At 38.6% G+C, this 15,122-nt stretch overlaps 1 protein-coding gene across 1 annotated transcript in view; it reads left to right on the top strand.

Moving 5' to 3' along the window:
- PRORP (protein only RNase P catalytic subunit) overlaps window positions 1-15,122 on the top strand; it is a 52,629-nt gene that overhangs the window by 14,384 nt on the left and 23,123 nt on the right. The window contains exon 5 of the mRNA XM_070755566.1: window positions 14,330-14,437. Within this exon, the coding sequence (XP_070611667.1) occupies window positions 14,330-14,437 (108 nt within the window). The remainder of the gene's footprint in view (window positions 1-14,329; window positions 14,438-15,122) is intronic.

The raw sequence follows: 15,122 nt of genomic DNA, 5'->3' as shown, positions 1-15,122 counted from the left end.
ATCTATAAACAATCTGCACTAATATTTGTCGATATGCACAAAGCTTTTGACAGCCTCTATTGGCCATTTGTCATAGCACAACTAGAAACAATGCAATTCGGTAACAAATTCATAGGATTGATTCAATCTATTTATTCCGGCCAAACAGCAAAAATATTAATAAACGACATCACTGCAAAAATAAAAATTAACAATGGAGTATGGCAAGGCTGCCCTTTGGCACCTCTAATTTTTATTTTAGCCCTTGAAACCTTATTTTAGAAAATTAAATCATGGTTTAAATCACTAGTAAAATGGCTTGATTTAAATCAACTCGATTTAAAGCATAAATTTTGAAAAGCAGCTGTCATCTTGGTCCCACAGCAGCTCCTCTTCTGACCCGCTGTTGACTCACCAACAGTCCCAATGTCGCAGAATATGCAACCTCATGCTACATAACTAAGTTCATGCTGAATAAACTAGAACCTCAGTGGTGCAGTGGTTAGAGTTCAGTACTGCAAGCTACTTCTGCAGATCACTGGCTGCCAGCAGTTTGGCATAAAAATATAAGAGCTGTGCTGAATTGGGACAAAGCCCATCGAATCTAGCATTCTGTATCACACAGTGGCCCATCAATTGTATTATTATTATTATTATTATTATTATTATTATTATTATTATTATTATTATTATTAATTAGATTTGTATGCCGCCCTTCTCCGCAGACTGAGGGCGGCTCACAGCAGTGATAAAACAATATACAACAACAATAATAATAATTATTATTATTATTTATTAGACTTGTATGCCGCCCCTCTCCGAAGACTTGGGGCGGCTCACAACAATAATAAAAAACAATATTATAGTGAAACAAATCTAATATTAAAAAAGAAGCATATAAAACCCTACCATATTTAAAAACCAAACAGCACATACATACCAAACATAAAATAATAAAGAGCCTGGGGGAAAGGTGTCTCAACTCCCCCATGCCTGCGGTATAGGTGGGTCTTGAGTAGTTTACGAAAGACAAGAAGGGTGGGGGCAGTTCTAATCTCCAGGGGGGAGTTGATTCCAGAGGGCCGGGGCCGCCACAGAGAAGGCTCTTCCCCTGGGGCCTGCCAAACGACATTGTTTACTCGATGGGACCCGGAGAAGGCCAACTCTGGGACCTAACCGGGCGCTGGGATTCATGTAGTAGAAGGCGGTCTCGCACATATTCTAGTCCGGTGCCATGAAGGGCTTTATAGGTCATAACCAACACTTTGAATTGTGACCAGAAACTGATGGGCAACCAATGCAGACTGCGGAGGGTTGGTGTAACATGGGCATACCTAGGGAAGCCCATGATTGCTCTCGCAGCTGCATTCTGCACGATCTGAAGTTTACGAACACTCTTCAAAGGTAGCCCCATGTAGAGAGCATTACAGTAGTCGAACCTCAAGGTGATGAGGGCATGAGTGACTGTGAGTAGTGAGTCCCGATCCAGATAGGTCCGCAACAGGTGCACCAGGCGAACTTGGGCAAACGGCCCCCTCGCCACAGCTGAAAGATGTTTCTCTAATGTGAGCTGTGGATCGAGGAGGACGCCTAAGTTGCAGACCCTCTCTGAGAGGGTCAACAATCCCCCCCCCCAGGGTGATGGATGGACAGATGGAATTGTCCTTGAGAGGCAAAACCCACAGCCACTCACATAGGGATCTTGAGGAGAAAGAGAAGGCAAAATCCTCCCTTTCCCTTGACCCCCAACAAATGGTACTCAAGGGAATCTTGCCTGCTTCAACCAACATAGAGGCGGCACTTGGACATCCGTTTCAGTAATCACCGATACACTTGGCAGATGGAATCTCAGTAGGTTCAAAGTGAACTCAGCCTTCCAAAGTCGGTAAAATGAGGACCCAGATTGTTGGGGCAATATACTTACTCTCTGTAAACCGCTTAGAGAGGGGTGTAAAGAAACTGAAGTGGTCTACATGCTAAACTAAATTATTAATGTATCTTAAATAGAAAACTCTCTAGATAAATTTTTACTCCAAAATTATTTTATTAAAATAAATTTGATTTTTAAAAAATCCAATTTAAAATTTAAAATATCCAATTTTTAAAAATTATTTTATCTACCCTGCTATGCATTGTCGCACATGCCATTTCTTACCTTTATATGTGATGTATTGAATTTATTTTAATTTCTTTGATTGTTGTGAGCTGCGCAGGGTTGTTGAGAGTTAAGCGATATGTAAGTTAAATAAATTATTGCTGATGCTGCTCTTATTAGGGACATGACATTTTAAAAATCTTTTAAGTAGTTTATAATTATAAATTATAATTTAAGTCATGTAATTGACTTGCTTACGGATATGACACGTGCAAAGTAGCTTTATAATTGTATATGCTTACAAAGACATCCAAAAATGATTTGCGAAGCAGTGGCACAAGTCCAGAGAAGGACAACATTTACTTATTCGTTGCTTTAACTATTCAGAAAGACATGCCGTTATGTACTGAAAAGCATTTTCAAAGGATATTGCATGTATGGTAGGAGAGAAAATTGGCCACTAGATGGTGCTATTGTATCTTGGATCTGAGGTTTGTTTTGGCTTTGTTGTATCTTGAATGTTAATAACAACACCAGTGTCAGAAAGCTACCTTCCAGTATTTTGCCCCCAAGTAAATGTTTTGAATTTATTTAACTATTAGGTAAAAGCATCTTACAAAGGAATTAATAACGTATGTAGTTTGAAGATGTTCAGAGGCAGTCCTCAATTTAAAATCGCAATAGATGCCAGAAAAGTTGCCACTAAATAGTTTGGTTGTTCAGTGTGGCATTACAGTTTTTACAACTTTTTTTCCATGCAGTTATTAAACAAATCACTATGGTTATTAAGTGAGACATGTGACTGGGAATTGCAATGCTCTCTGCCAGCTTCCCCCATTGACTTTGCTTATTGGAAACTAGCCTGATAGGTCACAAATGGAAGTCACGTGACTGTGGGACACCATGATTGTCATAAATATTTGATAGTTGACAGGTGCCCAAATCATAATTACTGTAATTTTTCAAAGAGGCACCTAAGCTTTGGAGGAGGAAAATAGGAGGAAAATCTACTTACCAGCTGTTCATCTGGCTAGCATCCTTAGTCTGGTCAGCTTCAGGGTATCATTTTATCCCATGGTTAGGGCTGGGGGGGGAAAACCTTTTTTGGAGGGAGTAACAATGAAAACAAGACTACAAGCTGGGAAGAGCTGGAAAGATTTTTAGCACCTCATTAGGGCTTGGAGAAAAAAGCTTTGAAAAAGCTACATTTGGACTATAAGACGCACCCAAATTTTCAGCGTCTTTTGGGGGGGGAGAAAGGTGTGTCTTATACAGTAATACCTCGCCTTACGAACTTAATTGGTTCCGGAAGTAGGTTTGTAAGGCGAAAGGTTCGTAAGACGAAACATTGTTTCCCATGGGAAACAATGTAAAAGCGATTAATGCGTGCAAAAAGGAAAAAAAATCGCAAAATGGCACTCCGCTGGGTGCCGCCGCCCGGCTGTGACCTTTTAAAACAGCCCGGAGGCTTCTCGGCGTTCTCCCGAACCCGAACTTTTCGGGTTCGGGAGGCCGCCGAGAAGCACCACCGCCCAGCTGTCGCCTTCTGAAACAGCCGGGGGGCTTCTCGGCGTTCTCCCGAACGCTGAACCTGGAAGTTCGGGTTCCAGAGGCCGCCGAGAAGCGCCGCCGCCCAGCTGTAACCTTCTGAAACAGCTAGGCACTTCTCGGCGGCCTCCGGAACCTGAACCCGAAAAGTTCGGGTTCGGGAGAACGCCGAGAAGCCCCCTGGCTGTTTCAGAAGGTGACAGCTGGGCGACGGCGCTTCTCGACGGCCTCCCGAACCCGAAAAGTTCGGGTTCGGGTTCGGGAGAACGCCGAGAAGCCCGCCGGCTGTTTTAAAAGGTGACAGCTGGGCGGCGGCGCCCAGCGGAGCACCATTTTGCAATCTGCAGTGGGTTCGTAAGCCGAAAAAAGTTCGTAAGAAGAGGCAAAAAATTTCCGAACCCTGGGTTCATATCATGAGGGGTTCGTATCACGAGGGGTTCGTATCACGAGGTACCACTGTACTCCCAAAAATACGGTACTATACATTACCACAGGGATGCTGTGCGGATTGTAAGTGTGGGGACCAGCGCTCATTTTTTTCAGTGCCATTGTAACTTCAAATGGTTACCAAATGAGCGTTTCTATGTCAAGAACTATCTGTGCTGAATTTTAAAGAGAAGGGTTGCTCTATTGTATATATGCAATATTAAGGCTGTGAGAAACATCCAAAAATCAATCTTAAAGGAACTGGGTGGTCTCTTTGCAGAGTTTGCATGACTGCGTCAGAAGCTGCCCTTAGTTCCACTGTTGGGTATTGCAGTAGTAGGCTTGTCTGTATGTACACTGTACAATCTGTTTGGGAAGGACAAAGAAAGGCATTTCTAGATGAAAATCTTTACAGTTGCTCACTGAATGTGAAAATCTATAGAAGAGCTGGCATCAAAGCTTTTTAATAGGTGAAATTGACATGAATTTTACTGGCGCAAGGTATGGTGACTGCAAACATGTCATCAAAGCAGGCTTAAAGAACTTTATGGGGAGGAAAGGTCTTTTCATTGACAGTGATTGATAAGTTTCCATTTTTAAAAGCACTTTTCATGTTTTGAGGCAGTAGGTCAGGATGGTTTGTCAACTTTCAGATTATGACCACTACCAGAACTCTTCTGTTGGATCATGCGAGTAGTTGGTTTTGACTCAGCAAAGTTGTTTTTCGACTAGTCATGATAGCAAATGCTAACGGTTTGTTGCTTAATCAACAACATTCAGGAATTGCTCTGGGTTGGAAAAGTTTGGGTGTTTTACACACAGCTGGGGGTTTTTCTGGAAGGAATTTATTGTGGGAACAGCTGAAACCATTGGTTTGATAATAGAATTTTTTATTTGGACATGTGTTGGGTATTTAGGGAGATTCCATTTATGGCTCATTGTTTTTTCAATTATTAAAAGAAAGGAAGTCAGATGTGCATTATATGGTTAATACTCCTTTCAGTTAATACTTTCCTTGATTTTTTTTTGTTCAAAAACATTTTAGTGTTTATTTGTTACCGACTCATCTAAAATTTTACATAGTTGCATACACTCAGATTGGACAATTCTTTAGTCATAATTTTAGGAGTCACAAAGTCTCCATTCTTTGTTACTTTCAAAGCCAGAATACAGAACCTTTTTTATAGTTTGACATTACTGATTATTATGCTTACTAAAAATTTAAAGAGTGTTAAATTTGCAGAAATTTGTATGAATCATTCATTGACAGTCCTTTAAACCTCAGTTTTACTGGTTACATTAACAAATAGCCTCTAAGAATGTAGGTTTCTACTGATCGTTGAAGATGATTTATGTTTCAAAATAACCAACTCTATAAAAATGTGACTGGTACTATTACAGACATTTCATCAGTTTATGATTGAATATAACAAAACAACTGCACAGAAAACCCAACACAGTAGGGTATATTTTGGTGACAAGGATTAATAATATGTTTGTATTACCAAGGTGCAGCAGGCTGTATACTAAAAGTTGCATAAAAGTGAAATTAGATTTTTAAAAATTCTCCTAGTTTTGTGGCGTAGTTCTTCGTTTTTAACTCTGTCAAGCCTATTTTAGATTTTTTGTTGTTGTTCAGATTTTTGTCTTTCCTGCCTCAAAAATTGTTAGCAGTTTCTAGCAGTTGTAGTTAGAAACACCTTAGGAGCCACCAACATTGATTCAAATCGACATAAAGCTTTGAGGCTTGGGTATTGCCCACTTCATTTAACTGCTTCTTTTGTAGCTATCCAGAGTAAACAGGTGAACAGCTTTTATGTGCTAATCTGTTTTTATAGAGGCACTAGAAGATTAAGCTACAGCATTTAATTATTAAAAGGACCTATTTTTTAGCTAAAGAAAAATGTTATTTTTCTATCCCGGTAGAAATAACTTTTGACCATTTGTAGGTTTTGTTTACTTTATCATTGTGTAGACATCACTAGGGAAGTGAGTTTCTATTTTTTTGCTACGTATTAGAGTAATCTGCCTTTGTGATCAGGTGGATATATACACGTGCCATTTCCTATGAAGTCACAGTGACTCATTAAAAAAAACACCTGTCATTCCCTACTTTAATCAGCAATTCTTTATGGGTTATGTTGGAAATTAGAGTGCAATTTTGTATAAATGAATTACTGGTGATAACTCTTTCTTTTGGTAAAGATTATGATATAAATGTTATTAAGGTAAGTTTAATATAGAAATTAAATGTATGGGTAATAGATTTGTGAGGTGGAAATATCACAAATCAAAAAAACAAAACTTCTATTTTGAGAGAAACATAGAAACATAGAAGACTGACGGCAGAAAAAGACCTCATGATCCATCTAGTCTGCCCTTATACTATTTTTATATTTTATCTTACGATGGATATATGTTTATCCCAGGCATGTTTAAATTCAGTTACTGTGCATTTACCAACCACGTCTGCTGAAAGTTTGTTCCAAGGATCTACTACTCTTTCAGTAAAATAATATTTTCTCATGTTGCTTTTGATCACTACTCATACAGGAAGTCCTTGACTTATGACCACAATTGGGATGGATAACGTTCCCTGTATATTAGCTCAGTCAACACATCATGTTATAACTAGTCCTTGACTTATGACGAGTCGCTTAGTTACAACTAAGTTACAATCTCCCCCTCAAAAAAGCTACTTACAATCTGGTTTTGAAGTTCTGACATTTGCCCCCTCCCACACCCACATACACACACAATTAATTCATTGCACTTTAGGGTACTCGGCAACTGCCACACATTCACAGTGGTCAAATGACCACAATTCATTACGTTTTTGTCCGAAACTGGCGTTTACTTCCAGTTTCTGGCAAAACTCACCCTACAGCAAATAATGTGTTTGTTTAACAACCACAGGCTTAACAATCTTTGATTAAGGACGAGGTATTTGTCCTAATGATCATGTAGAAATCTTATAACATCTGGATGTTAGGTGGAAACAGTGGTGCTGAATATGCCTCCCTGTTGTATTATGGCTGGGTCTGCTTCATTACTATTATTATTATTATTATTATTATTATTATTATTATTTATTAGATTTGTATGCTGCCCCTCTCCATAGACTTGGGGCGGCCCACAACAATAACAAAGACAATGTAAAAATAAATCTAATAATTTAAAAAACACTAAAAAACCCATTATTAAAAGCAAACATACACACAAACATACCATGTATAAACTGTATAGGTCCAGGGGTGATGTCTCAGTTCCCCCATGCCTGATGGCAGAGGTGGGTTTTCAGAAGTTTACGAAAGGCAAGGAGGGTGGGGGCAGTCCTAATCTCCGGGGGGAGCTGGTTCCAGAGGGTCGGGGCCGCCACAGAGAAGGCTCTTCCCCTGGGTCCCGTCAAACGACATTGTTTAGTCGACGGGACCCGGAGAAGGACAACTCTGTGGGACTTAATCGGTCACTGGGATTCGTGCGGCAAAAGGCGGTCCCGGAGATATTCTGGTCCGAAGCCATAGGTCATAACCAACATTTTGAATTGTGACCGGAAACTGATCGGCAACCAATGCAGACTGGGGGGTGTTGGTGTAACATGGGCATACAGAGTTTCTGGTAATACAGAAAAAAAAGAAGTAAAAAGTCATTCCTAATGCAAGAAATGTTTCCTACACTAATAAATCTGCTTGTTACAAATTTCGGTCCAGCAGAGAATTAGCACCATTGAAATTCTGTTTTGTCTGGTCAGACTGGTTCTTGACGTATCAAGCCAAAGTGCAGAGTAACGTGTAGAGTGAATCATTGATTTTATTGATAAATAAATTACACACACACACACAAAAAGAAAGGGGGGTGGGAGGAAAGGGTGTCCTGGCAACTGGAAAATTTGAAAAGTGATTAATTTTTTACTGTATCAGGTTTTTAATGTTATCAAGAATTATACTACTACTCAGAAGGAGAAAGATGCTTCCTCCCACGTGGGTCTTGAGCAGTGGCTAAAATGGCATCTGGACCTGCCTAAAGAATTCAGTAATCAATATATTGCTGCAACACAGAAAAACTCCTGGTGCCCTTTGGCATTTAGCCATTTAGCATTGTAACTTGATTGTTGAACTGTATGTAGAACAAATGCAGAAACATTCAGTATTGACTAAAGAATAATTTTTATGTATGAATGCATTAAAGGGACGTGGTGGCTGACTGGCTAAGATGCTGAGTTTGCTGATTGAAAGGTCGGCAGTTTAGCGGTTCAAATCCCTAGTGCCGTGTAAGAGGGGCGAGCTTCCGTTACTTGTCCCAGCTTCTGCCAACCTAGCAGTTCGAAAGAACGTTAAAAATGCAAGTAGAAAAAATAGGGAAGGTAACAGTGTTCCGTGCCCTTTGGCATTTAGCCATGCCAGCCACATAACTACATCTCTGACTCTTTGGCTTTTGAAATGGGAGATAAGCACCGCCCCCTAGAGTCGGGAACGCCTAACACCTATGTATAAGGGGAACTGTTGCCTTTTCCTTTTATGCATGCATTTATTAATACATGTATATATGATGTATTATGAATACATGTATGTATATATATATATGTATATATATGTTTTTGTAGATTTTCACAGGTACAGGTATGACGGTCTTGGCACATTCGAGTTTCTTCCCGTGTAGGATTTTGAAATTTCTGGTGACGTTTCGACGAGGTCCCACTCGTCATCTTCAGGCTGGTTCTTCTGTCCTTGTTCTAGGGATTTGAGGTCACATAGGATGGTAGCTCTTTGGACCTCAAGTTTCTCGTAGGTCCTGGTCAGCAAGAAGGTATCCTCTCCGTAGAGGTAAGATATTTGTTTTCGTAGATTTTTTTTCGTCGAAATGTTGCCAGAAATTTCCAAATCCTACACGGGAAGAAACCCGAATATGCCAAGACCGTCGTGTGTGTGTGTGTGTGTGTGTGTGTGTGTGTGTGTATGTGTTTGTATATATATATATATACAGTGTTCCCTCAATTTCCACGGGGGATGCGTTCCAAGACCGCCCGCGAAAGTCGAATTTCCGCGAAGTAGAGATGCAGAAGAAAATACACCATTTTTGGCTATGGACAGTATCACAACCATCCCTTAACACTTTAAACACCTAAATCACCATTTCCCATTCCCTTAACAACCATTTACTCACCATTATTACTGGTACTCACCATTGAATAAGACACTTAGTGATCCTGATATTTATAAAAATAATTATTTATTAACAATAATTATTTTTTTGTTATTTATTTTAAAAAAATATTAGTTTGGCGATGACATATGACGTCATTGGGTGGGGAAAACCGTGGTATAGGAAAAAAACCGGGAAGTATTTTTTAATTAATATTTTTTAAAAAACCGTGGTATAGGCTATTCGCGAAGGTCGAACCCGCGAAAATCGAGGGAACACTGTGTATATATATATGATGTATTATGAATACATGTATATATGATGCCATGGATGCCTTGTATACCAATGTTATATTGCAAAGAAGAGCGTACATTAAACAATTCTATTATAATGCAATTATAATACATTGAATTAAAAAGTTCCTATACAAGATAAGTTCCTGATAATGGAACAAATATTATGTGTCAACTGCATTTGAGCTCCTTTGTAATTCTCCGATTATGTGTTTATGTTTGGTTGTATTAGATACAACATCCCATCCCTTGACTTGCATGTTCCATTTCCCTCTGGAAAAAAGCCAAGTTAGGGAGTTTGTGGAACTACTGGGAATGAATGGATGCAGTTATTACATCCTCTATTGCTATTTGTATTTGAAAAGGGTGCCTGCTTTCTCCCAATACTTTATAGATTGAGGGGATTTTCCCAGAGAGATATAAGTATTTAACAAATGGAACCCTCTGTTAATAAACATAAGAGCTGATAGCCAATCAAGAGTCTCCATGACCTAAGTCATTCAAAACCAATCTTCAACTTTTGTCTTCAATAGTCTTCTATTTATTAGAACAGTTAAGTAACTTTAGTCTTGCTTAAGCTTTCCTTGTATTGCTCATGGGGACACACCTATAGTTTCATTGTTCTGATTCATCCTGAATACAGTCCTTAGAATTCTTCAGTTCTTTCCAGCATTGTTTGAAATCCTGTACCTGCCAGTGGGTATAGGCATTATTAGGCTATGTCTTTGTTGCTTATAGCTACTTGTTTGCTGCCTTACCTCAACTCTCTAGACTTCAATCGGGTACATAAATTAATTGGAGTTTACTTGTTTTTTCCCCCAGATCATTTTTATGATTGTTATCTTGTTCTGTGTTCTAATCTATTTATATTCTACTCTGGCATATTTATTTATTTATTTATTTTATTTTATTTTATTTTATTTATTTTATTTATTTATTTTATTTATTTATTCAATTTTTATGCCACCCTTCTCCTTAGACTCAGAGCAGCTTACAACATGTTAGCAATAGCACTTTTTAACAGAGCCAGCATATTGCCCCCACAATCCGGGTCCTCATTTTACCCACCTCGGAAGGATGGAAGGCTGAGTCAACCTTGAGCCGGTGATGAGATTTGAACCGCTGACCTTCAGATCTACAGTCAGCTTCAGTGGCCTGCAGTACAGCACTCTACCTGCTGCGCCACCCCGGCTCTTTGACCATATGCATGTAGTACATCTCCTCCAGTACAGTTCCTTAACAGTAATATTTTCTTGTTATGAAAATCTGAGTTAATTTATCTCAATTTAACTAAATTAAACAGTTGCCCATCCATAGTAGGTGTCCTGTATAAACTTTCCTTTGGCATAAAGATAGCTTGTACCATCTGCTTCTAGTACATATAGAGACTTTTATTATTATAACATTTTCCTCTGACCTCTGCTGACTCCTGTTGATAAATCGTTTGAAGCTTGGGCCCTGAGACCTCATTGATGACCTCTCCGTATATTTAGTGTCATCTTACTACTATTGATGTAGATTCAAAATTCTATTGTGTATCGCAGGGGTCCCCAAACTTGGCAACTTTAAGATTTGTGGATTTCAATTCCCAGAATTCTCCCAAGTTTGAAGACCTCTGGTGTATCGGAAACCAGTGAACTTACTGCTCTGTTCACTAATTTTGATTACTGTTTTCTCATCACACTAAGGAAATTGCTTTTAATAATAATAATTAATTATCACTTTGCAGGGATTTATTGGTGACAGAAGGGTAGTGACAATTCAGCAAAGCATTAATTTGCTTCTTATTTCCCTTCTTTCCCACCCACACTATTATAATGGAAAGTAATTACAATCTAAGTAATTTGAATTTTTCTTAGGGAAAAAAATCCCTGCTTCTGAAAAATAGGTCAAATCTCTACTCCTCTGCCTTCTTTTTCACTTGCACATGCTACCTTAGTACAAATGAGCTTTTAATGTATTAATATTAACTCAACAAGTCTTATTTGTTAGCATTTTTAAAAAAAATTAAAATTAATCTATGGATCCTGGTCCTGGGGTCTGTAAGTGTACCTGTAAGTCTGAAGGCAGTTATTTGGGGGGAGGGGGAGAAACAGTAACAAAAGTCCATTATTATAAGCTACCATGGGTATATAGTTGGTTACTATGGAAAATGGGATGTTAAATTGGATTGTAAATAAAGGGATTGTGATGAGCTCCAGTAAGTTGCTTTTAATATGTTCAGTGTAAACAAGTAGTGCATATTTGCACAAAAAAAATCTGAGTTGTCCATTAGTAGCATCTAATGTCAAGGTTCCAGGTAGCATCCAAACTAAATCAGAGTCCAAGTCAAAGTACTCCTCAAAGTTCCAATTTATTGCCACAGCCATCCTGGGACCTACACTGGGAAACCTGAATCTGAGTTTCACACCCAGTTGAAAGTTCACATCCCTTGTCCCCCATCCACAGATTTGTCATGTTGTCCAGTGTGGTAAGTCCTTCCTCCGCTTCTGCCCAGGTGGATGGGCATAAGATGGCCTTGAACTATTCGAAAGAATACTTTGTGGCTGCATCCCACTTGGCGGGACCCAGGGGAAGAGCCTTCTCTGTGGTGGCCCCGGCCCTCTGGAACCAACTCCCCCCAGAGATTAGAATTGCCTCCACCCTCCTTGCCTTTCGTAAGCTGCTTAAAACCCACCTCTGCCGCCAGGCATGGGGGAATTGAGATACTCTTTCCCCCTAGGCCTCTACAATTTTATGCATGGTATATGTGTATGTATGTTTGGTTTTTATAATAATGGGTTTTTAACTGTTTTTAGTATTGGATTATTATTATATGCTGTTTCATTACTGTTGTTAGCAGCCCCGAGTCTGCGGAGAGGGGCGGCATATAAATCCAATAAATAAATAAATAAATCTGTTCCTTCATGAAAATCACCCGTTCCAAGTTCCCATAAATATCAGGCTTTCTATAGATAGTGTGGCAAGCTGTTAATTTATCACCAACGTCTGCACTGGCTTGACATCTAAGCTGGCAGAGATTGATCAGAAAAGTGGTCTGGAAGCCATGCTAGAAAGTCCAACAAAAATGTCAACTCAGTGTGCAGCTGCAATAAAAAAGAAAATGTGATGTTTGGAATGATTAAAAGAAGAACCGCCAATATAATTCTTTATACAAATCTATGATGAGGCCATGTTTGAAGCTTTGTGTTTAGTTCTCATCGTACCTTAATAAAATATTATATAATTTTTAAAAATGCAGAAAAGTAACTGATTGTTGGCTGGCGCAGCTCCCGTATGGTCATGTGAGCATGATTTGTGATGTTTTTAACCAATTTCCAGTGTTTACTTCGTTTCTGGCAAGGGAAAACTACTAGGGAAAATTGATTTGGTTAATGGCCATCATTCTTGCTTAACAACAGCTGTATTTGCTTAAAGGCTGCTGTCAAAAAATTGAGTTTGGTCACATGATGCTTCAACTTATGACCACAATTCTAACAATAATTCCAGATTCAATTATAATTATACTCAACGACTAGCTGTAGCATCAAATAACACTGGCAGGGGAAATGGTTCTGGGTAGTCTAATGCTTGAGTAGCATTGAAGCCATGACTACTTTATGCCTTTCAGTTTAGAACAGGGGTGTCAAACTCAAGGCCAAGGGCTGGATCCAGACCACAGGGTACTTAGATCTGGCCCATGGGGCTATACTGAAAAGAAACGAAGGACCAGACTGCAGTGCCTCTGCCAGCAAAAATGGAGCTTGGAGGGCAGGTGGCCCTCCCAAGCTCTGTTTTAACTGGCAGAGGGTTGCAGGACGCAGTCACAGCTGAAAATGGAGCTACGACTATGGGGATGCTGCAACTGTTGTGTGAATAACGGTTATAAGTCACTTTTTTCAGTGCCATTGTATCTTGCAATGGTCACTAAATGAACTATTGTAAGTCAGGACTACCTGTACTTTAAAATATTTGGACTCCCATTCCCCTCAGCCAGCAAGTTCACTCATACTGGCTGGAGAACTTTGAAAATCCACGCATCCTAAAGTTCCCAAGGTTAAAAGACAGTATGTTAAGCCGAAATTTCTTCCTCCATAATCATGGTCTGTAATTATCCTGCCTGTAAGATGTGTGAAGTTTCTTTCACCTTTTCTCCTGTGCATTTGTTTGAGTAAATTCTTTTTTTCCTTCTATACTGCAGTGATTTTTAAACCGTTGGACCCAATTACCCCTTTTCTCAGTCTTAAATAATATCATTACCCCCACAAAATCCCAGATTCAAGTTGTTTTACACAAACCTCTGGGCAGTTGCAGAACAAAATTGAACCTTTGGCTAACAAACAAATACAAATTGCTCCATTACCTCCAGGATATGCCTAAATTAAGAATCATGACTATAGAAGAAGCAGCAGCAGCTATACCTTGGTTACCCAGGCTGCCCACTTGAATGTAACAGTAAAACCTGATTCCATAAATCTAATTAGATGTGAATCAATTGATGCCATATTTTAACTAACTTGTATATATCAATATCAACATTTTTCTTTCTTTTTTAAAAAAAAATCAACACCACATGTTACTGATATTCTATCCTAAATATTTATGACAAATATGTATTGCTTTTTGTAAGGTTGTACATTTTGTACAACTTTTATGTGGAAAATATTTCATGTGTCAATCACGTTTCTAATTTAGGAATATTTATTTATCTATTTATTGGATTTATCTAATCCAATAGATAAATTGGATAGATTTTGAATAGATAAATTTTCTAGATCTTGTCTAGAAGCTATTCTGCATAATTCTAATACGTGAGATTACTATAAGGTATATTACATGTTATTTTTCTTTTAAAATCTGGTTTTAGGAGTTAGAACGTTTTCAAAGATTTGTGAGCGAACATCCTCCTTTTGATGTTGCGATCGATGGCCTCAATGTTGCTAAGTTAAGTGCTGTGAACCCTTCATCTAAAACTGTAAGTACTGTTTTGTTTTAAGAAACAAAACTGTTTTGTTTTGTTTTAAGAAAAGAAAAACTGTGTTTTTATTTTAAATGTTTGCATCAATATTTCATTGCTTAAAATAGAAATTAGGTAAAACAAAGAGATTATATATTCACCTAGAAATGGATATATTTTTTTCAAACTAGGGAATGTTTTTTTGTCCTCATAACCTGCTTGGGAAGTTTTAATAATGACCGGTGATACTTTATGCTCAGTTTTGCTTTTCTTTTCTTGTTTTGCTAGAAGGAGGTTTAAAGTGTTTAAATCCTTTGTTCTCTCTCCAAAATGAGAGGATCACCTCAATATTTTGGCTAGGAATCAGGATTTTTAAAGATTTTTGAAAAAGACTTTAAATCAGCCATTTCATCTCACATGATTGTATTATTGATTGGATTATGAGGTTTCCCACTTTACAATAATACATAATTTTAACAACAAAATGACTGTCTAGACAAATCACACAAATAACATCCAGAAAAATTTGCTAGGCACTCGAAAAGCATTTTCGTCCCAGGCTTGAAAAGAGATTTTTGAATGATTTGAAGAGTGGGGACACTATGTATGCCTGGGAGTTGTTGTTCTGAAGATAGTTGCTACAACAGAGAGAACATGCTTCCTCATTCCTGCAAGATGGCAATATTGGCTAAAGGTACCCACA

The sequence above is a fragment of the Erythrolamprus reginae genome, chromosome 1, assembly GCF_031021105.1.
Source record: "Erythrolamprus reginae isolate rEryReg1 chromosome 1, rEryReg1.hap1, whole genome shotgun sequence".
Taxonomy (NCBI): Eukaryota; Metazoa; Chordata; class Lepidosauria; order Squamata; family Dipsadidae; genus Erythrolamprus; species Erythrolamprus reginae.
This window is presented reverse-complemented; position numbering and strand designations above follow the sequence as displayed.